The 21,795-nt window shown below is 38.9% G+C and overlaps 1 protein-coding gene across 1 annotated transcript in view; it reads left to right on the top strand.

Moving 5' to 3' along the window:
* The window catches only part of RPS6KA5 (ribosomal protein S6 kinase A5), a 126,655-nt gene that overhangs the window by 81,971 nt on the left and 22,889 nt on the right, over positions 1-21,795 (top strand). Inside the window, exons 6-9 of the mRNA XM_090271297.1 lie at positions 3,177-3,260; positions 5,629-5,732; positions 17,669-17,819; positions 20,463-20,624. Of these exons, the coding sequence (XP_090127423.1) occupies positions 3,177-3,260; positions 5,629-5,732; positions 17,669-17,819; positions 20,463-20,624 (501 nt within the window). The remainder of the gene's footprint in view (positions 1-3,176; positions 3,261-5,628; positions 5,733-17,668; positions 17,820-20,462; positions 20,625-21,795) is intronic.

Genomic DNA, 21,795 nt, shown 5'->3' with positions numbered 1-21,795 from the left:
CTTGATGTCTGGCACCTAGGGGTTACCCTTTCAGGGGGTTAGAGCAGTCTTGGATGATTAGCAACCCAATATTTACTTAAAATCAAACATTTCTAGGTAATTGTGAGATTTTTCAAAATTAGGGTGGGAAAAATACAGGATGTGGAAAAACAAATTTTCTTTAGTAATTTACATTTAACTCACATTTATCTATAATGAACAGATAAGAGCAGGATAAAACATTGGCAAACAAAAACTAGGAATTCTTTAATCTAGTCTTTATTGAGACACATTTGAGAGTTTGGCAGTTGAGCTCCTATCTGGGTTCTTTAGAAGAAAACAAGTTTTTGCTGTTGTCTTTCACGGTGTTACCTGATTCTTCTAAGGAACAAGGAACGCTTTTTGATCCACTAATCACTTAAGCCCAGCAATATTCTGTACTACCAGCCAGAACAGTGCACAAACACTGCTTTTACTATTTTCACATTCAAGTAATTTCTCATTCACGATATTTTAACTTTATGTTAGCTTTAATAAATAATGTTGCTTGTCAAATAGTGTGGACTTCAATTCTAAATAGGTAGATTGCCTGTCTCCCTAAGAAAAATATTACTGTAATTACATTTTGCACACACAATAAACAGTAATCACAGTGGAATTTAGCTACCTTTTTGTATCAATTTCATAAAACAGGACCCTGCAACCTTTCCTGCCTCCCACCAGAAACCTTGCCCCGTCATACCTCATTCTATTGTCTTGGTACAATTATTGGAATTATCTCAAAGTTATCCCAGAGGAAGTAACACTGCCATTGGGGCAGAGGAAGAGAGAGCAGGTACAGAATTGCAAAGGCCTCGAATGGTAGTGTTTTCTTTCTTAAATGAGAGACTTAAGAAATGCTTTGTTTTCGTTGTTTACTGTGGCTCCTCAGTGACGGGGACTTCCCAACACTTAAGTTTTAATTTTTTCTCTTTCCTAGAATTTCTATCAAATAAATAATTATGTGTTAATTATTTATTAAGTAAACACTACCCCCCCCCCATCAAAAAAACAAACAGAAAAGCTGAAATGAATAAAAAGAGAGCTTGAAGGCGGGGGAAATATATTCCAGCACTTACTGTGGTTCTCAGCTCCCTCTGTGTAGAGACAATGAAGAACTGGGCTGTGTAGTTCCCACTTATAGATAAGTGAGACACTGGAAGTCTTCCTGGCAGTGATCAATAAAATCTGTGTGTTTCATACCCTTTTTACACTATGTGTGAATGCCTAGAGTTTTGAAGAGAATGCAGATTTTATGACTTTAAATTTGTAAAATTTAATCACCGTCTCAGAAGGAAATACATATAATTTCAAAATGGTTTGTGACATGGAGTTGCCTATAAATGAAAATGGAAATGTATATTTGCTAAAAAGACTAGTTTTCTAAGTAAAAATTTAGAAAGTCAATAAATTGAAACCTATTATCGTTTTACTAATAAACCAGTTTGGAGAATTATTTTTGTTTTTTTCAGTATACCTAAATTTGATTTAGCATATAATGCTTTCAAGGTATCTTTTAAGATGAAATCAAACAAAAAATATGTAACTTAGTAATTTTTATGTGCTTCTCCATGCCAGCTATATAGTGATGTTTGCTTAATATCCAAAAAAGGGTTATTGCATGATAAGTAGTATATTAACTAAAAACCCTCTTTACTTTTGTGAAGTTTGGGTTTTCTTTAAAATTTTTGTAGCATTTCTTTTAAAATAATTCAGTGAACAGATTAATGCTTTCTAATACATTTTTTTTCTATCTAAGCATGTCTAACAAAATGTTAAAAATTATTAGTTACTTTTTATACACAAATTTCTATGAAATAAATTTTATTTAGCTTAAATCTTTCCACAAAGTTAGCATTTGGTACTGAAATGATGAACCAGAGCAATAAAGACATTTGATGTGTGATTTATATTAGCTATTCAATAATATTCTGCCAGGTAACAAAAATATTTTTTGCAGATATATGCATAATTGAATTATTTCTTTTAGTTTCTAGGTGGGTAGTAATCTTTCATTATACATAGCACATAAAATGAAATAAATTAATTATAGACCATATCCTATTTTTATTTATATATATTACAATTAAGTAGTTTTAATGTATTTATTATCACAGTGTTTAAATAAATTTATTCCACTCATTGTTTCTGGGCTTAACTTTCAGCCAACAGAGTAGGGGACTTCTACCACTTATACAACATTGCTAGAATAGTGTTCTTTACATTAAAAATTGGTAAATAAGAGGAATACTTATTTTTCTTAGACCTTACTAGTGGAAGAAGAGTCAAGTGTAAATTGAAAAGCTTCCTCTAAAACAATTTTGTAAAACTATTTTAATAGTACCAAAGTGCTTTTAAAAGTTTCAGTTACAGCCATATGAATGTATATTATTAAAGAGGAATTCTTTATCCCCATTTAATAAGTCTGCATTACAGCTTAGATCTTTATTACTTTGGGATGAGTCATATGACATGGTTATTTAAAAAATTGCTTTAGTTTTTAAAATTAATTTTTAGGCTGACATATAAAATTAGCTCTTTTTAAAATTCTACAAAGAAGAAAGAACTGACTTTAAGAGAAAATCTTTTTTTTAAAGACAGTTTGCTCATCATCACTAAACATTCTATTAGCAGTGGCAAACGTAGAAAAGATGGTAAGGTAGGAAAAATTTTTTTCCTCATTTTTCATCTTTGGGTTCCCTATTCCCCTTCTTAGCAATTGGCTTTCCTTCCCCCTCCAAGTGTTCTAATTTTTTCCCAATCTTGCCTATCTGGAAATAAAGCTATCCATAGTAACGTGTTAGACGGTTCATGTTATCCTACTAGGACTGTTGGCGTTCTTTCAGAAAAGAAAGGTTTAAAAAAACCCAATAATTGAAATCTACACATATATAGAAAAGAAGAGACTGAATGGATTCATGAGTGGGTGGGTGGATGCATGGGTGAATGAATGACTTTATTTACCCAGGACTCATAGTATGTAAGTGATGGTCCATCCTGGCCAGAGGAGGGTCTGTCAAGTCGAGTCTGCCACTCCGTGGCTTTGCTCTATGTAGTAATCAACCTCAAGCACTGACATGTAGTATGAACTTTCTCTTTCTGTCACTTGTCATACTAGCTTTCAATCAAATCCCTTTTTGTCTGATTGTTTGTTAAAGGCTGAAAGAGCATATTCCTTTTGTGGAACTATTGAATATATGGCACCAGATATTGTCAGAGGGGGAGATTCGGGACATGACAAGGTATGTTCTGTTTTTGACACTTCTTTATATATCTCTATAAAATGGATAATAAGAATCCTAGTTAATAACTTAAGTACGGTCTCTTCAACAGAGTCCTCTTTCTGCTGTTGTCTTACCTTTGTTTCCTCTCTCCCTTGCTGTACATGAACACACTATGCTGTCTAGTGTTTTTGGAGGAAAAAGACAATAGAAAGGCTAGGACATTCTAGATTTCCTATTTTTCAAGTTTTATTGGTGAGAATAATTTTTGGTTTTATAGAGTAACACTCGTTGATTCTTCAAATAATTTTTATGTTATTTCATTAGAAGAGTCTATATCTTGAGCAACGCACCAATTCTAACTATTGAAAACAAGAATCATACATTTTCTCTCGCATGGGACCTCTGCTTTTAGGACACAGCTGAGCCACAGTGCAGGACGGAGGTGTTCCTGAGTGCACAGACTGTACGTGTTTCCTGTCTGCGGCATGTTGGATGATTTGGGACAGTGCTTATTGGCATTATTGATTTTTGTTAGAAAAACATAGGGAACATATAGCTGACTGTTTCATCGTTAGTTGATACTTACTTTCTCCGAGATCATTGAAAAGGGAATCTTTCCTATTTTCTTATTCCCAATTTCTGCTTCTAACTTTGTAGAGATACCGAAGGCTTTCTTGATTATCTCTTCAACAGAAATAACCATTGTCACCGTCCCTGGAGAACGAAAATAATCCTTTTTAAGCATTCAAGGTAGACTAGTTTGTTTTACCTGCGTCCTCTAAAGAGCTTGTTATTTTTTTTCTACTCAACTTTCCTTTGTATGTGCAAAATGAAGGCTGCAAGGAGACCTTCTCAGCAGTTACTCTATGACATCTAGGTAACATATTTTTTCTTCCTGTATTAAAGGGTACAGATTTATTCAGTTCTTTCTTAAAACTTTGGCTTTATTAATAACTTTCTCTGAATAAGGGATTTTGACTAATTTTTGTTCCTCCCCTCCCCCTTCCCTCATCCCTTTTCAAAACCCTGTATATACCGCCCACGTAACCTAAGTATGGAGAATGTTTGCTGATGACTTAAGTTTTCATGACTAGAAATCTGATTATAGAGCTGTATCAATTTTAAGAGCGTGGTTTCAAATCCAACAGCAGAACATTTCTGAGGGTCCTGACTCTGCAGTAAAACTGCTCTTATAAAAAAGAATCGAATTGCTGATGTAGTTTGCTTCAAGGTATTCTTCGAAACTATTGGGAAATCTGGTAGGAATTTATATCTGTTAAAGTATGAAAATTATCTTCTCTGACCTAATAGAACCAATTTTTAGCAAATAAAACTTTATATTACTCATAGAATTTCTGCATACCTGAGGTGCAAAATACAGCTAAGTCAACGGGAGTTCGTGGAATACCTTGACGACTTTGAGTTAATTAAGTAGATGTGATGTATGTGAAGTGCTCGTCACCTTGTGCCTGGCTGGCACTCACTCTTGTGATTTCAATCTGCCTGATCCTGTTTTACATGTCACTGTTATATTGTTTCGTATTTTCTTTAAAATAGCTCTAGGCTCATAAATTTTGCATCATTTTTCTCTGCAACCTTGGCTCTGAAATTTGGAAGGAGAGAGTTTAAAATTTTAGCAGCCAGTTAATAACTCATTGGCATACGCTTGTACATTCAGCCATTATGGAAACCTTGATTTGTGTAATGATAAAAGAAGCTATATTCAGTACATCACGATTCCTTAAATTATATGTAATTTGCTCTGTTCTCAGTTCAGGTAACTACATTTACAGATTGGTTTTCAATTTAGATCACATTTTGTTTTACATTATTTTAAATCTCATTATGAGTCCTAGAAATTAAGACTGTTAGATTTATGTGATAGATTCTATAAGAGGAATTGATTTAGGTGGTTATGAAAAAAAATAGCACCTTTAGATGGGATATTTTTTCATTTTTGTTCTTTGAGTAATTTTATATTATTTAGTGGAGCTGGATAATTAATAAAAATGCTAATTGGTACTTTTCTTCCCTTCTGTCATAAGTCCAAAGATTTCACTTACTTAAAATTTCTTAAATTTATTTTATAGTTAAAGAAAAACTTCTTTCATTAACCAAAATAAAACCATTACTGGTTTAGAAAATAATTAGAAAATTAGAATAATTAACCTAAATGTTAAATTCTGTTCTGAGGATACCTGGATATTTGTTCTCTTAATGTCTTTCTTGCATGTGCTAATTTAATATTCATTGCACAGGAAGCTATGTACAAAATCTTTTTGTTAAAATATTTTCCAAGTATATAGCTTTATTTTGTTCATTTTTCTTTCTTATAAATTATACATTAGTTAATATTCTATCAAGTGAAATTACTGTTGTTTTGTAGGCAGTTGACTGGTGGAGTTTAGGTGTTCTAATGTATGAATTACTAACTGGAGCATCTCCTTTCACTGTTGATGGGGAGAAGAATTCCCAAGCTGAGATATCTAGGTAAGACTTAACAAAATAAAATGAATGTATTGTTACTGCAAAAGCAATGATCAAATTTCTGTGATTTGGATAATGGAACAAAAATAATTTTTTGAATGGGGATAGACGAAGTTATGTTTCAGTGGCTGGTTTCCATTCCTAATTTTCATATAGATGTAGATGGATAACCTTATATTTCTTTATATTTTATTTGCCAAGGTAGATCTTACGTTTCATAGGGATAGTGTCATGATTTTTGTGTGTTCCAAAGCATTTGGCATGTTGTCCTAACCTAGTGTATTGAAGTTTATTTGATGGACACTTTCTTCCCGCTGTATACATACCATAATTTCTTTGTGACTTTAACATAAATAAAGAATAGTGATAATTTTCAACTTAATTGAAACAAATATCATAAAGTTACCCTCTTATAGGCTAATGTAGCATTATTCTATCACTTTCCTTCTTAGCAATTATGAAATTATATTACATTTTTGCTTATAATTATTTGATTAATGTCAGCCTCTCCCACTAGATTGTAAGCTCTGTGAGAGCAGGAGGTGCATCTGGCTTTGATCCTCAGCATCGTGTGCTCAGGTGCTAGTCAGCATGGTTACTATGCAGAATTCAATAAGTACTTTTGGAATGAAACGAATTAATGAACAAATAAACAACAGTGATAAAACATTATCCTAATTACGAGTTATGTTTTTGTCCTGTTTTTACCTGAGTTTTATAACTTTGAGAACAGATTTGACATTAAAACTTAAAAATTGAGACTTCCACTTCTTACCAAGATGGAATAACAAGAACCGGATTTACTTTCCTGCCTGAAACCATTTTTAAAATTGGCAGACTATCTGAGAGAACAATATTGAAGACACTGACCATCTAGCAGTGAAAGACAGTGAGCACTGAGAGATGGAGTTACACGAGATGAGCCCCGTGGTTGCCCAGCTTCCTGCCTTCAGAGAGCGTCCAGGCTGCAGCGTAGGGAGGGGAGCCAGGCAGAGCTGGGACGGAGCAGAGAATGCAGGGGCACCAAGGCAGACGGAGTTGGAGGGCAGAGTGTCAGAGAGGAGACAGCTGCAGGTAGAGGGAAGTTCAGAGATTCGCAGAAGGTACCCCTCAAGTATTCATTCAGTTAAGTACTGATAAGCGCACATGAGTGGGAATTTCTCAGTACAGTTAAGATGTTATTTCTCTCTAAATTAATCTGTAGATTTAACACAGTCACAACCCCAGCAGACTTTTTTTGTTGTTGTTTGCTAGAAATTGCCAATTTGGGTCTTACAGAAATGCAGAGAACCTAGAATAGCCAAATCATCTTTGAAAAAGTAGTCCAAAGTTTATTTCAAGACTTATAAGCTACAATAATTAAGACACTGTGATATTTGTATCAAGACAGACAAATATTAAATGAAATAGAATAGAGAAGCCAGAAATAGAAGCACACAGATATAGGCAACTGTTTTTCTTTCCTTTTTTTTTTTTTTTTAACTAAGGTGTGAAGTTAATTTTATAGACCAAAGGTAGTCTTTTCAATAAATGATGGGTATCATAAGGGGAAAAAAATGAACTTCTGTAAATACTTTGCACCACATAGAAAAATTAACTAAAAATGACCATTGACCTAAATGTAAAATCTAAAACTAGAATCCACTGTGAGATGGGCCTATGCTAAAACACCATTGATCACCTGACCCCCACAAACCCCTATTCTGATTGGTGGGCCACAGGGATATTTTGGGTCTTCTGGAATTTGTGTCAGTTCAGAAACAGTGCCCAGTAGTTCTTGAAAGGTCTGATATTTCTGGTAAAAGTTTGTAGATGCCTTTGGGGAGATCTGGGAGAAGATTAATGGTATGAATTTGGGGGCTCTTAAGGTGACCCACCCTCCCCTTCATTCATTCACGAGTGCCTGGGAATGTCAACTGGCTCAGGTGTGGGAATTGACTGAGGGCAGTTGACTGGAAGAGGGCAAGGTTGATGACAAAGGGGCACGAGGAAACTTGGAGGGTGTTGGGTATTTCATTATCTTGATGGTTTCACAGGTGTATGCATATGTCAAACTTACCAAGTTGTATGCTTCGTATGTGGGAAGTTGATTGTACATCAGCTTTACTTCATGGCTCGCCTCTTCGCACAGCCACATCAAAATTACAACTAAAATATAGAACCATCACTCAAAACCGTCAGAAATTGAGTTGAATGGAGGTCTGACAACTGTGGAATTAAAGAACCCACATCCATCCAGACTGGCAGGAGGGGTGCAGATGGAGAATGGGCTGGTCCCTCACCCACGTGTGGTAGATAAAATTTCAGGAGGGACATCTTGGGATCAAGGAGTCCCAGCCCCACATCAGGCCCCCCCAGCCCAGGATACCAGTGTGAGAAAGATAAATCCCCATAACTTTTAGCTGCAAAAAAGCGGGGATTGAGTCAGTGGAAGAAACTGCTGGAGTTCCCAGGATTTCCTCTTAAAGAACCCAGACATGAATTTACTCAGACTCACTCCCTCTGAGCCATAGCTTGCAGGTAGGTCCTTGAAAGGCACCAGTGGCATACACTGAGGAACTGAAGTGGCTGGCATCAAGGCGAGAGCTGGGGGACAGCTTTCTCCCAGACAGAAAGGCAGGCAGAGCCATAGAACCAGCAGGTGGGTGCCATATCTAAGACTCCATCAACCTGGCTAACACTGTGTGCCCCACCCTGGAGATCCCCTGAGGCTCCATCCACCCAACTTACAGCTGTTAACAGTAGCTTTTCCATAAGAGAGGCTGGTCTTGGCTCAAGCTTCACAGCTTCCTAAACCCTTTCAAACAAGCAACAGGTGGCCTCAATGAGCACACCCCGCCCCCGTCCCCACCCCATACCTCTTGCTCAGTGGCCCCAGGACCAGCACTAGCAGCAGCCAGCCCATATTCACAGCTTGCTCCACCTGGGGACCTCCAAGCCCAGCACAAGCAGTGCCATCTCAGATTGCTTTATAGCTCAGGCAGGTGGCCCAGGTAAAACTCAGGTGGGGGCGGACCGTGGACTGCAGCACTCAGGAAACCCCAGGGCCAGCACACCCAGTGGACAGCTACAGTCCATGTCAGAGCACCACCACCCTGCCCCTGCGCACCTGATCCTCCACGGAGGGCAGAGGTGCATGGTCAGTGGTCACAGCCAGTTTTTGCAGCTGACTGACCTGGGTAAATCCCTCCCATTGACCTGCCAACAGCAACCAAGGCTCAACTACAAGAGGAGGGTGTACATTAAGTACCCAGCTCGGGTGATAAGGGAGGCTGTGCCACTAGACCCTACAAGACACCTACTACATCAGGCTACAAAGCTAAGAGAGTCATAACAGCTCTACCTAATACATAGAAACAAACACAGGGAGGCTGCCAAAACAAGGAGACAAGGAAACATGGCCCCAGTGAAAGAACAGGTCAGAACTCCAGAAAAATAACAAAATAGAGATAAGCAATCTATCAGATACAGAGTTCAAAACACTGGTTATAAGGATGCTCAGGGAACTTAGTGAGGACCTCAACATCATTAAAAAAATTCAATCAGAAACAAAGGATACACTAATTGAAATAACAATTTACAGGGAAACAACAGTAGGGTGAATGAAGCTGAGAATCAAATCAATGATTTGGAACATAAGGAAGGAAAAACAACCAATCAGAACAAGAAGGAAAAAATCCAAAAAAATGAGGATAGTGTAAGCAGCCTTGGGGACAACTTCAAGCATTCCTTTATTCGCATTATAGGGATGCTAGAAGGAGAAGAGAAAGAACAAGACACTGGGATCTGTTTGAAAAAATAAAGAAAAGTTCCCTAATTTGGTGAAGGAAATAGACATGCAAGTCCAGGAAGCACAGAGAGTCCCAAACAAGAATGACGCAAAGAGGCCCACTCTGAGACACATCATAATTAAAATGCCAAAATTTAAAGATAAAGAGAGAATCCTAAAAGCAGCAAGAGAAAAGCAGTTAGGGGAGTTCCCATAAAACTGTCAGCTGATTTCTCAAAAGAAACTCTGCAGGCTAGAAGGGATTGGCAAGAAATATTCAAAGTCATGAAAAGCAGGGACCTACATCCAAGATTGCTCTACCCAGCAAAGCTATCATTTAGTATCAAAGGGCAGATAAGGAGCTTCACAGACAAGAAAAAACTAAAGAAGTTCATCATCACCAAACCATTATTATATGAAATGTTAAAGGGACTTATTTAAGAAAAGAAGATCAAAACTGCGAACAATAAAATGGCAGTAAACACATCTATCAACAACTGAATCTAAAAAGCAAACTAAGCAAACAAGAACAGAGACAGAATCATGGATACGGAGAACATTTTGATGGTTACCAGATGGGAGGGGGTTGTGGGGGAATGGGTAAAGAGGTGAGGGGATTAGGAAGTACAAATAGGCAGTTACAGAATAGCCATGGGGATGTAAAGTACAGCATAGGAAATGGAGAAGCCAAAGAACTTGTACGCATGACCCATGGACATGAACAATAATGTGGGGATTGCCTGAGGGAGTGGGGGATGTTGGGTAGAGGGAGTAAAGGGGGAAAATCAGGACAACTGTAATAGCATAATCAATAAAATATAATTTAAAAAATTTAAATGAACTTTTTACTGGATAGATTAGGGAGTAAATAATTTCTTGCCATTCCAGCTTTTTAATACTGAAGTTAAGTGATCAGGAATATTTCTTGTTAAATTTATTTATTTATTTTTTATTCTTGTTTATGCTCTTACAGTTGTCCTAATTTTTCCCCCTTCGCCCTCTTCCATCTCGCTCTGCCCCACGCTCCCACAGTCCATCCCCACACAGTTGTCCATGTCTGTGGGTCATTCATACATGTTCTTGGACTACTTCCTTCTTCCTGTTAAATTTATAATTAAAATCATGTCTGTTATTACAAATACTAAATATGACTTGACTTATTTTAAATGGGCTTCTTGGCAGTTTTAAAATGTTTCAGAATTATAGGTAACCTTGTCTATAGTCTTGAGAATTTTAGTCCCCTTGCAAGGTCATACCTGTCATGGTGACAGGTGCAAAGGGCGACCTTAACCTGACAACATGAGATAGTGGCTGCTCTCGACTAATTCCCTTCTTTCTGATTCTAAGACGGAAGCAATCTTCTTTTTAACTCTCCTTTCCACTACAGGTGTACCTGTGGATAGTACATTGCTGGTAATGATCACAGGAACATTCTGAACTGAGTGATGTTCAGATAAATGGCTTTTATTGCCTTTAGTTCAATCAATTGGCATTCTCTTGAGAACGAGAAAGAGAGCCAGAGTCAAATATCTGAAATCTTAAAACCAGAGCAAAATTTTCAAGAATTTAAGTAGGGTTTTTGCTCTTTTAATCAATTAATTATTCTTTGTCGTGTTGTTAATATTTTGTTTAAAAGTTGATGTTTACTTATGATTCCATGTTTTTTGTGGCATTTATTGTTTTGTTCCTGAATTGTATAAACAGTGTAATGACTGAATTACATTACCTCTCCCTTTCAAAATAATCATTCTGATCATCTTTCCTGGTGTCAAGTCTTTCACAATCTGTTCTTTTAAAAATACGCACCATTAAGAGAAATGTATCGTTATCCCCAAATGTCTTAATTAACCAGGACCTTTTGTCATCATTAAATTCTTTCATTCCTTAACTACTATAATCTTTCCTGAACTCTGCATATTTTTTATAGTTTTTACTTGAGATGCTTCAAAATAATGTATTTTCCAAGCTATCTACTTCCCTGACTACAGGTAGCCTGAAGTCAGAACAAGATTATTTTTCTGGTACGTCATATTTCAAACTAAAAGAATGTAGGATGAGACTAAAACCTTAGTGATGTAAGAATCCCTTCATCAGTGTCCTTGATAGTGTCATTTCCTTTCTTTCTGAGTGCTATCAATGCATGGAAGGCACAATTGTATAAGGTATTTTCAAGGAATCCCCTTCATCAGAACTTTAGTTGTATAGGAATTTGTCCCACTTAAAATAAGCTGAAATGAGCTTTTGCTAACCTCTGCTTGTCCATCCCAGTTTCGTCCTCTAAAGAACACAGGAAAGTTCTGTCATTTCTTCCAGATGTTGCTTTAGGTATTTGAAACGAATTTTATCTTGGTAACCCTTTCTTGTTCTCTTAACTGTTTACATGAAATCATCTCCTAGTTCCTCATATCTTGGTACCAGCTTGGAGAAATACTAGATTGTCAGTGTTATAGATTTGAATGATTGCTCTCCAGCTTTTCTGTGAGTCTTTTTCTTATTTGTATTTCGTGTTTGTAGCATGTGCTTTTTTCACTCTTGTGTTTCCTACTAGCTTTTACTGCCTTCCTGTACAGAGCTCCTTTCAGGGAGCGTGTAGGTGCTACACAGGAAGGTGTCTCCCCAGGTGCTGGTATCCCCTTCAGTCTTTCCACCTGCCCCTCCCAGGAGCCCTTCACTCGCTGCCATGGAAACCGTGGTAGTTGACTGTGCCCTCCCCTAGGAGTCAGGACACAAGGTTCTATTCACGGGTCTCCCATCATCTCTGATGGGGTTGTTGGTCTCACTTTCTCTGCCTTTGAAATGTAGAAAATGTTTGCCAGGAGATGTTTATTTGGTTCTTCATTTCCCATCAATGAAATGTGCTTTCTTAATAAGTTTATTGTACTACTATAACGTTATTAAATTCAGGCCTTAGTAGTATCCAAATAATGAAACTAAACAGAGTTCTCATTATACCATTTAGGTCAGGGGTTGGCAAAGTACTGCCCTTGGGCCAGATCCGTTCTCTGTCGATTTTGTTCGGGTGCCCTGTGAGCTAAGATGGATTTGCGTGCCCTTTCCCTCCAGAAGTCTCTCTCCTGAGCTCCAAGGGCCCTTCTTTTGCCTCTGTAGCTTTCTAAATAAACTTTCTCTTATAGTTTGAAAAAAAAAGTATGCATTTTATATTCTTAAATGGTTGAAAAACTCAAGGATGAGCAATATTTTGTGACCCGTGGAAAGGATATGAAATCGGGATTTCAGCACCCATCAGCACACTTGGTCAGAACACAGCCTCGTTAGCATATCAGCCCTGGCTGCTGCGGCAGAGTTGAATAGTTGCCCAAGAGACGGGATAGCTTTCCAAGTCTGAAGTATTTATTGTCTGGCCTTGTGTTTGTTAGCCATTATGCCAAGAAACAAATTACCTGAAATGTATGAAAACAACATACATTTATTATCTCAGTTTCCGAGGATCAGGAGTCAGGACACAGCTTAGCTAAGTCCTCTACTTCAAGGTCACTCATATGCTGCAATCAGTGTTGGCTGGGCTATAGTTATCTTGGGGCTCAACTGGGAAAGGATCTGCTACCAGGTGCATGCGGTGGTTGGCAGGATTCAGTTCCTCGGGGTTGTTGGACTGAAGCCTCTGTTCCTCGCTGGCTATTGGCTGAAGACCCCCTTGTCATGTGGGCCTGTCCAGCACAGTGGCTTGCTTCTTCAAAGCATGCAAGCTAGAAAGGCAGCAGCGAGAGTCTGCTAGGAAGATGGAATGTTTTGTGACCTAATCGTGAAACTGACATCCTGTAATCTTTATTTTTAATGTTGGTTATAAGGAAGTCTGTAGGTGCAGCCCATGCTGAGGGGAGGGGATTACACAAGGTCCTGAGTACAAGTGATCATCGGGAACCATCTTAGGGGTCTGTCTACCGGGGGTCCTTTACAAAAGGGTTAGCAATTCATTTATTTGTCCTTCCAAGATGTGCTTTTTCTTTAGGTAATTATTTTAATACTTTGCTTTGGCTGATATAGTATAGTATTCTAAAACAAAATTAAGCAGTAATTTGTTGAATTTTTTTGTATTTTATCCATGTTAATTAGTAACACCTTGAATTAGCTCATTTGTAATTAAAATATTTTTCTGTTTATGGATGTGGTGCTTTTGGTTATATATAGAATAACTACAAGTATCATTATTTCTTACCCTGTTTTAAGAAGAGATTATATTTATTTTTTTCCTTGGCTTTCTTATTCTTCTCATGTCTTTATGGTAAAATCCTTTATTGCCATATTTTATAAAGCCTTCTTGATCCCAATATGCTATTTGATTTTTTCTTTTTTTCTGCATTTTAGGTATTTTTGTACCCAATAGCAGCATCTGTGTTTCCAGGGCTTTTGTAGCTAGTTAACCCAGTCTCTTCATGTTTGTCACAATAGCTATTCATCCACACATTCTTCTGCATGAAAAATTGCAGCAGCTTTGGGTTAGTGAAAACAACCCTTCCCTTGGTCCCCATATTCTTCAGCTTTCTATTTTCTCTTCTTTCACTGTCCTTTAGATCCGTTTATACGTGCTTCACTTGCATAAAGCGGAGTGCAGATGGATCATCGTGCTGTATTATTACTTTGCCCCCTGAAGCACCCCGGAGGAAGGTGGAGGGTGCAGAGCCCTGAATAAGCCAGGGCCCCAGTTTACTTAGCTTTCTAGACAAATACAGGTCAGGAAGCAGCATGACTCGGCATGACGACATCAAACACGGCTTCCTCAGGGGTCCTCCCAGCCACAGAGGCCTGGTTTCCCAGCCCAGAAAGGACACACTCAGCCCTGGGTGATGAGATCAGGCGGAGGGTGTGGAGGAGCACAGCTTCCAGACCCCCACCAGGACGCCCTCAGGGATACGAGAGAACAGAGAAGCTCCAGTTTTCTGAAAGTGTTTTCATAGTCCTGCACCAGCAAACCCTCGGGGCTTACAAGCCCTCACACCTCTCAGGCCGGGTGCAGCGCCCCTCTCAGGGGCGACGTCACAGTAACGGGGCCTGGCTGGCAACTCACGTTTCTCTTGAGCCATACATTTCAAGGAAACTGTGTAACAAGGTAAAGACGAGATCATCCTCCTGTGGAGAAAAAGAGGAAGCCTGCTGTGGGCCCCTTCTTGGGGTCCCTGTGCTGTTCTGTCTACCAGAATGGTAGGAGTCTCTTGCGTGGCTCCTGCCGTCACTTCTCTGAGCCAGGGTGATGGTTCCTCACCGTCTGCGAGGGTCTGCTGTTGGTTCTGACCATGTCACTTTCCGTAGGAAAGGCGAGGTTGGGGGCTACCGTGCTTGTTCTCCGTGCTCCCTCATCAGCACTGCTTCCAACAGGGGCTCTTTCAGGTTTCCCCTCAGTTTCCTTGGGATCTGGTCCCCGCCTCATCCGAATCTAGAGTTCAAGTTCTCTGTAGCACGGGGCACCTGCCACACGCGGGGCACCTGCACACATGCCAGTTGCACACCAATGCTGTAGTTTATGTGCCCCGAGGTGACACGGGTCTCCCTCCGCTCCCCTCTCCAGTTTTGGCATCTCAGGGGGCCATCCATCCCTGTTTTCGGGTGCTCACTGCCCTCTCGATGCCCTCCTTTCGTGGCGGAACGCACACGGTCAGCGTGACTGCCCACTCCTGTCCCCGGTGCCAGGCACAGAAGTCGGGTGACTCAGACTGAGGGTGAGACAGCATGGGGTCAGCTCAGGGGATGCCAGCCGCGCGCTGTGTGTCCCGCCTGGCTCAGAGAAGGGAACGTCAGCAGCCGTGTGTCCCAGGTCGGATCCTCTGACACAGCAGGTTCTTGCCTCTAAGGTACCTTCAAGGCGGAGAAAACGGAAAAGGCTGTGCTTGTTTTTCCCGGAGGGCCAGGGCTCCCCGTTTCTCCGTCACGCCTGATCTAACGCTGAAAGTGCTGACGGGCACTGAACGGCGGAGGACACGGAAGGATCAGACGCCGCGGAGAGCGCTGCTCGTCGTTCTGTTTGTTCTGCCATCCTTCGCTCAGCGTCTCAGGGCGCGGTGCTGGAAGTCGCATTGGCTTTGAAATGAACGACATTGCTGGAGTGGTTAGCAAAAAATTACGGCTCTACTGTCCTCTCACAGATGCTCGGTGGCTGCCCGCTACAGCCTCTGGTTTGTGAGTTGCCTCAGACAGAGGGGGTCTGAGCTGTAGCTCGTTCTCTCAGGCTTCTGCTGTGCCCCGCACTGTGCGTCATACCGTGACCCACTGAAGCCTCATAATGCCCACTGTACGTAGGCTGTCGTCACCACTTTACAGTTGAGAAAACCGAGGTACATGATTAGCTAATTATCTCAAGGTCACACAGCCAGTAAGCAGCAGAGCTTGTTGAACCCGAGTGTGAACTCAGGCTCCAAAGTCCATGTTCTTACCACGGTGTACTATCTTATAAATTTATTACCTGTTTTGTTCCATAACAGTTAATCATATTTTAATGCACAACAGGGAACCTTTGTGCAAACCCAAATAATGGAGTAACTGTTTATCTCTATGTAGATGTGGTTAAGCTTCTTAATTTCAATTAATCCCTTCCAGTATTTCTTTTTTTATTTAATGATTGATCTGACTTTGCAGGGGGGCAAACATCCATTTGGGTTGGATTTATGTCTTCTGTGACCTTAGAATAAATTCAAATATTTCATCAAGGAGGTTGATTATCATAATTTTTTACTTTTCATAATAAAGATCAGACTTGACTCCATCTTTGAGTGGCACTTGCCTTTTTCTAGGGCAGCGGTTCTCAACCTGTGGGTCGCGACCCCTTCGGGGGTTGAACAACCTTTTCACAGGGTCACCTAAGACCATCGGAAAGCACATATATAATTACATATTGTTTTTGTGATTAATCACTATGCTTTAATTATGTTCAATTTGTAACAATGAAAATCTCCTCGTTGTCGGCAGCCATCCGTCTCGAGAGACGATGGTGTAGCTTCTTAAGAGTCTATCTGCACCGCCGAGAATGGCTGTGCAGTCCGACTCAGGAGTGACACGGTATCTGTCTCCTCCCATGTTGAATCGACATCTTGCGAAGACGCTGGAGTGTCCTCTCCAGTGAAGCTGAAGCTACAGAGCCTGGGCAGGGTGATATGGAGGGTCTGCTGTTGCCCATGCAGCAGACTCCCCCTCTCTTCGCAGCTGAAGGGTCCAAGGGAAAGACGGAGTCAATACAGCTTGGCTTCAGGTGCGCCGCAGGAGTTGCCGGTGTTGACTACAACGTCAAACCGCCTTAGGGACTCCGGCTCCGGATTTTCTGTCGGGGTTTACTCCCTTAGCCTTTCCCCTGAAGAGGTATGCCGCAAGGCAGCGGAGGTTTTTTGGAGTCAGAGTTTTCCTTCTCTGATGTGCCCTGACTGGAAGATCGAACCAGCGACACTTAGCTCGCAGGCCGACGCTCAATCACTGAGCCAAACCAGCCAGGGCTCAACAATGAAAATACGTCCTGCATATCAGATAATTACATTACGATTCGTAACAGTAGAGAATTACAGTTATGAAGTAGCAGCGAAAATAATTTTATGGTTGGGGGGTCACCACAACATGAGGAGCTGTATGAGAGGGTCGCGGCATTAGGAACGTTGAGAACCACTGCTCTAGGGCTTTGCCTGTTTTGTGTAGCAGGTAGCGAAGCAGAAGCTTTCATCCCATAAGGAGCCCCCCGCTATCAAGAGCTGAGCAATATGCCAGTGGTTCTGAGTCCTCTGCATTCCCATGGGCCTCTTATGTCCCCTGGCACACAGGGAAAGAGAAGTGAGGTGGCCACCGTTGGGCCTCCCATTTGTCCTTTCAAGTCTGGATACAGAACTCACTTCCCTGGATTTATTAAGAGTTGTTTCTATTGTGAAATCTTTGCTCATAGAGTTTGGTCCATAGATAGGTGGTCGAACCCAGCCCCAAGCCTTCCTTTTAGTTTCTTTCCAATAACATATTTGGATGGTGGCTTCTTGTTAGGGTTGATTTACACTGAAAAATGATCCAATACTTTTTATTTCTGCTTATTTACATTTCAGGAATTTGATTTCATATTTTAAATATCTTTGTCTCTGGTTTTCACATTGGTTCAGTTTCAAATGTATTATCCTTGTTTTTGCTAAGAATGCCGTCACTGTAACTTCATCCTCTGAGTGTTTTAACAGCAAGTTTTATATGCCTACAGGAGAATATTAAAGAGTGAGCCTCCGTATCCCCAAGATATGAGCGCTTTAGCTAAAGACCTAATTCAGCGTCTTTTGATGAAAGATCCCAAGAAAAGATTGGGATGTGGTCCACGTGATGCAGATGAAATCAAAGAACATCTCTTTTTTCAGGTGAAATTTATTGAACAGATTTTTGCTTTAGTTGATTTCAGAGTGTTCAACAGTCTTGGTGGGATGGATGAGCATGGTGTCTTGAGTTACTTGTTTTCTCCCTATTTTCATATACATTGTACTTAAAAAAAATGACAGAGACTCTTTAGAAAGGATCAGAATTTTTCTGGTAGAAACCTAAGTGGTCTCTTTCTCTCTAAATGAAGCAGGAGTAGGGAGGATAATAACATTGGATTTTTTACATACTAATTGCTTAGAGTTTCTGAGTATTAGTTTCCATTTATAATCTCAAGATTTAGGCATATGGACTAAGGAGACTTTTATTATATTTTTCACTTCTCTCTCAGTTCATGAACTACTGTGTTACATCTTTTAGATAGTGATTTTATCTCTTTTCCCAGGAGAATTTTAGAAACTTTAAAAATCTACCTACTTCTTAGTTACATGTCTATAACACATAGAGAATTATTTGTTTTCTTTGTACTTAACAGTGCTTTTCTAATGAGATCATTCTACAGAACACCAACACATCTACTCAACTTAGTTTGCTCAATTTTATCCAGAAAAAGCTACCAAGGTTTTAGATAACTGGAAAAAAAAAGTTAAATTGACTGAGTTGTCTAGTTCATTTATTTCAGTCTGAGTGGTCAGCCTGGGATACCATGACCTCGATTTCTAAAACCCTGAGCTAATGACTTTTAAATAATTTCATCATATCAACAAGCAGGACCTGAATATTTATGATCTAAAGGGACCATCCAACTTTTATTTTTATTCTGCGAACTGAGCTTTTACATTGTTAGCACCAAAACAAATTAAAATAGCCACCAAAGCAAAGAGAAAATTCTCCTGTGGAGTAAGCTTTCATGTTGCCATATATTGTTTTTTAAATATAGAAGAACAAATAGTGATTGAGAATAAGAATGATCTCTCTGTACTTCTATGCTCAAAAAAGGCCATTTATTTCAGTCCTTTTTGAAAATATTGCTGTACGTCTTACAGAACTTCAGTAACATAGTGGGAAATACACTTAAAATAAAAGTAATTTCTCAGTATGTAAATTTCACAGATTCATGTGGCATAGAAAGATTAATGTTAACAAATGATTTCAAATGTCTTGTCCAGAAGATTGCCTCAAAAATTGCTAAGATAAAATTCAGGAAGTATTCATGAAAAATACCCTAAATCATATTTTCCTAGTGTTTTTTTCCTCCACGGTTCCCTGTATTTGTGACTATTACAGTATATCTTTCACATTAGAGAAATTTCTTTCTTTTACAGGTTGAAATAGTAATTTTAGTTATTTTAATGGCCTTGACTTTTTGAATGACAGGACACTTTAGGAAAAAAATGGAATTCTACTTATAAAGACTTAAGTGGAGTAAAGGTGGAGAAGAGCATTATAACATTCAACTTTCTATATACTAAGCATTCTGCTAACAGCATATTTCTTTAATTACCTCCTTACTCTCAAATCATATGATAGAAAACATTATAGCCACATAGAGGAAAGGACACCAACTAGAAAGTCAAGAGACTGTTTAAATTCTGATTGTTCCGCTAGCTAATGTTTAAGTAAAATGATCAGTTTTTAATTCCAGGTCTCAATTCCATCTGAATCAAACAAAGGAGACAAATTGAATTATCTCTAAAACCTATTCTAGCTGAAAAAAATTGAAGATCTGTAACTTAATGATTTTACCTCCATTGTCTCCACAAGAGGGCATAGTAAAAAAGTTTTATGTTAGTTGATTAATCTTACTGAATGCCATCAATCTAGAAATGTTAAGTTTCACATTTTGTCATTTCTGAAATCAATATGCATCTTACAATGGACAATATCTTACTATTCTAATTGATAATGCTTTTTCTTTCTTAATGGTACAAAAAATAACAGTATATCTTACTGTCAATGATGACAATTTAGATTTGAAGAAATATAGAATAGGATATCTGAAGGGCTATATTCAGTAAGTATTCTCTGAGGTTGTTTTAAGTGACAGGAGCATAAAACACCGGCAGAGGGTTGAATTTGAATAATGTAACACAGTGTCTGACACGGGTAGACAGGAGGCTGGGATTATCCCACGGGGGAGAGAAGAGGTAGCATTCACAATGCTTGAGTGATTCATCAGGACAATAGTATCATTTAAATAAATGCATGATTTATAGTGAGTTTATTTTCTAATCTGTCCAGATGACCAGCAGGAAAGCCAATTAATACTGCCTTAGAAAATAGGAATATGCCTTTAGACTTAATAGTCATATCCACAGAGCATTTTTAAAGCCCTTTATTACAGTTTGTTTTGTTTTGTTTTCACTTAACAAGTGAAACACCTTTCTCAGGAGTTTCAGAACAAAAGTAATTTTTCTTTTGTCCCTGCGGGGAAACTAAGGTGTCCTGGTGCCCCCTGGAGGACATGGTGAGACTCCACATGAGGCCCGGCCTTGGCTGGAGCTAGGCGCTGCAATCAGAAAAGGTGCTCATGCTTATAAAAATGTGTGCGTTTAATCAGGAGTTTGAAATACATGCCTCTCTTTCTGATGATAAATTAAACTCCTGATCTGGCTTTGTTATTCTTAGAAGACATATTCTGTCTTTGCTGATTTCTACTTTGTACTCATTTTCTCCCTTTGTTTTAGAAAATAAATTGGGATGATTTAGCTGCCAAAAAAGTGCCTGCACCGTTTAAACCAGTCATCCGAGATGAATTAGATGTGAGCAACTTCGCAGAAGAGTTTACAGAAATGGACCCCACCTACTCCCCCGCAGCGCTGCCCCAGAACTCCGAGAGGCTGTTTCAGGTGATCTCCAGCACCACACGTGTGCACTGGCCACCCGTGCGCATTAGCCACGCGTGGTTTGCAAGGAAAGGTTAACTTCCTATGTGAACATTTGTCTCAGCATTTTCAGAACAGGATTCTCTGATCTCTTCAAAATTATTAAATACAGAGATTTGCAAACTGGTAACTGAAGCTTATGGTTTGTTAAATACCAGATATTGTTTATGTGTTTATTTTTGATCCAAAACAAAGTAATTTTTATCCTGAAATTTTATTTCTTTCCAGGCTATGTTATAGAAAATACAATACAGTACTAGTTTATTTCACCGTTAGTTCATAAACAGTGTTACCTGAGGCTTTGTCTTCAGTGAATAATCTTAACTATGTTCTTAAAAAATATTTAGGAAGGATTTTATATTTAGAAAAGGATCTTTCGCAGACTTGAGATGAAATATTCTAAGTGGCATCATGGCTTCACTCCTTTGACTCTCACAAGTATACCATCAGTATGGCTGAATCTGGCCATCCAGACCATGTCTCTGAACATCCGTGAAAGTAAGTCTAGCACTTGGCTGGGCACGTAGTAGGAGTTTTTAAAAAATGTTCATTGAACTAGTGACTGTTCTAGCTTGAACAGGTTAATCGTCCATCAGTCTGTCACTTTGGATTCAGGACATCATTCTGCCACTTGATTTTGTTCCCTTTCTAAAACTCAGTTTTAAATTTACTTAGTCTAAGGAAATACAATAAGAGTCAAGTATTTGCTGAATTAGAAACCAACTGGAATGAAACTTGCTTATTTTCTAGTTTGGAAAACAGTAGCACTTGGACCACTTACTTAATACCTTAACTCTACCTCTTTTGAGAAGTTAGTTGTGTTTATAAATAAACTTCTATCAGCAATGCAAAAGACTTACAGCTATGAGTCAGACTTTTGTGGTGGAGCAGAGACAAGGTATTGTTCTGCCTTTAATTTTGAATTGGTTTGATTCTGCCAGAAGATGGCATTGTCTCCTTTTGAAAAGCATTTATTTTCCTATTAATTTGAAATAACCTTACATTTTACATTACAAGTAAAATTAGAATCATCTTAACAAATGTCTGAGCATTTTAAATTATTTTTTCTTGACTTAAGAAAAAAATTATTACAGTCTAATCTGCTAAACTGGAAAATTTCAAATCTTTATTCTTC

The sequence above is a fragment of the Furipterus horrens genome, unplaced genomic scaffold, assembly GCF_987537825.1.
Source record: "Furipterus horrens unplaced genomic scaffold, mFurHor1.1.pri manual_scaffold_3, whole genome shotgun sequence".
Classification (NCBI taxonomy): Eukaryota; Metazoa; Chordata; class Mammalia; order Chiroptera; family Furipteridae; genus Furipterus; species Furipterus horrens.
The sequence above is the reverse complement of the archived record's forward strand: the minus strand, read 5'-3'. Positions and strand labels throughout refer to the sequence as shown.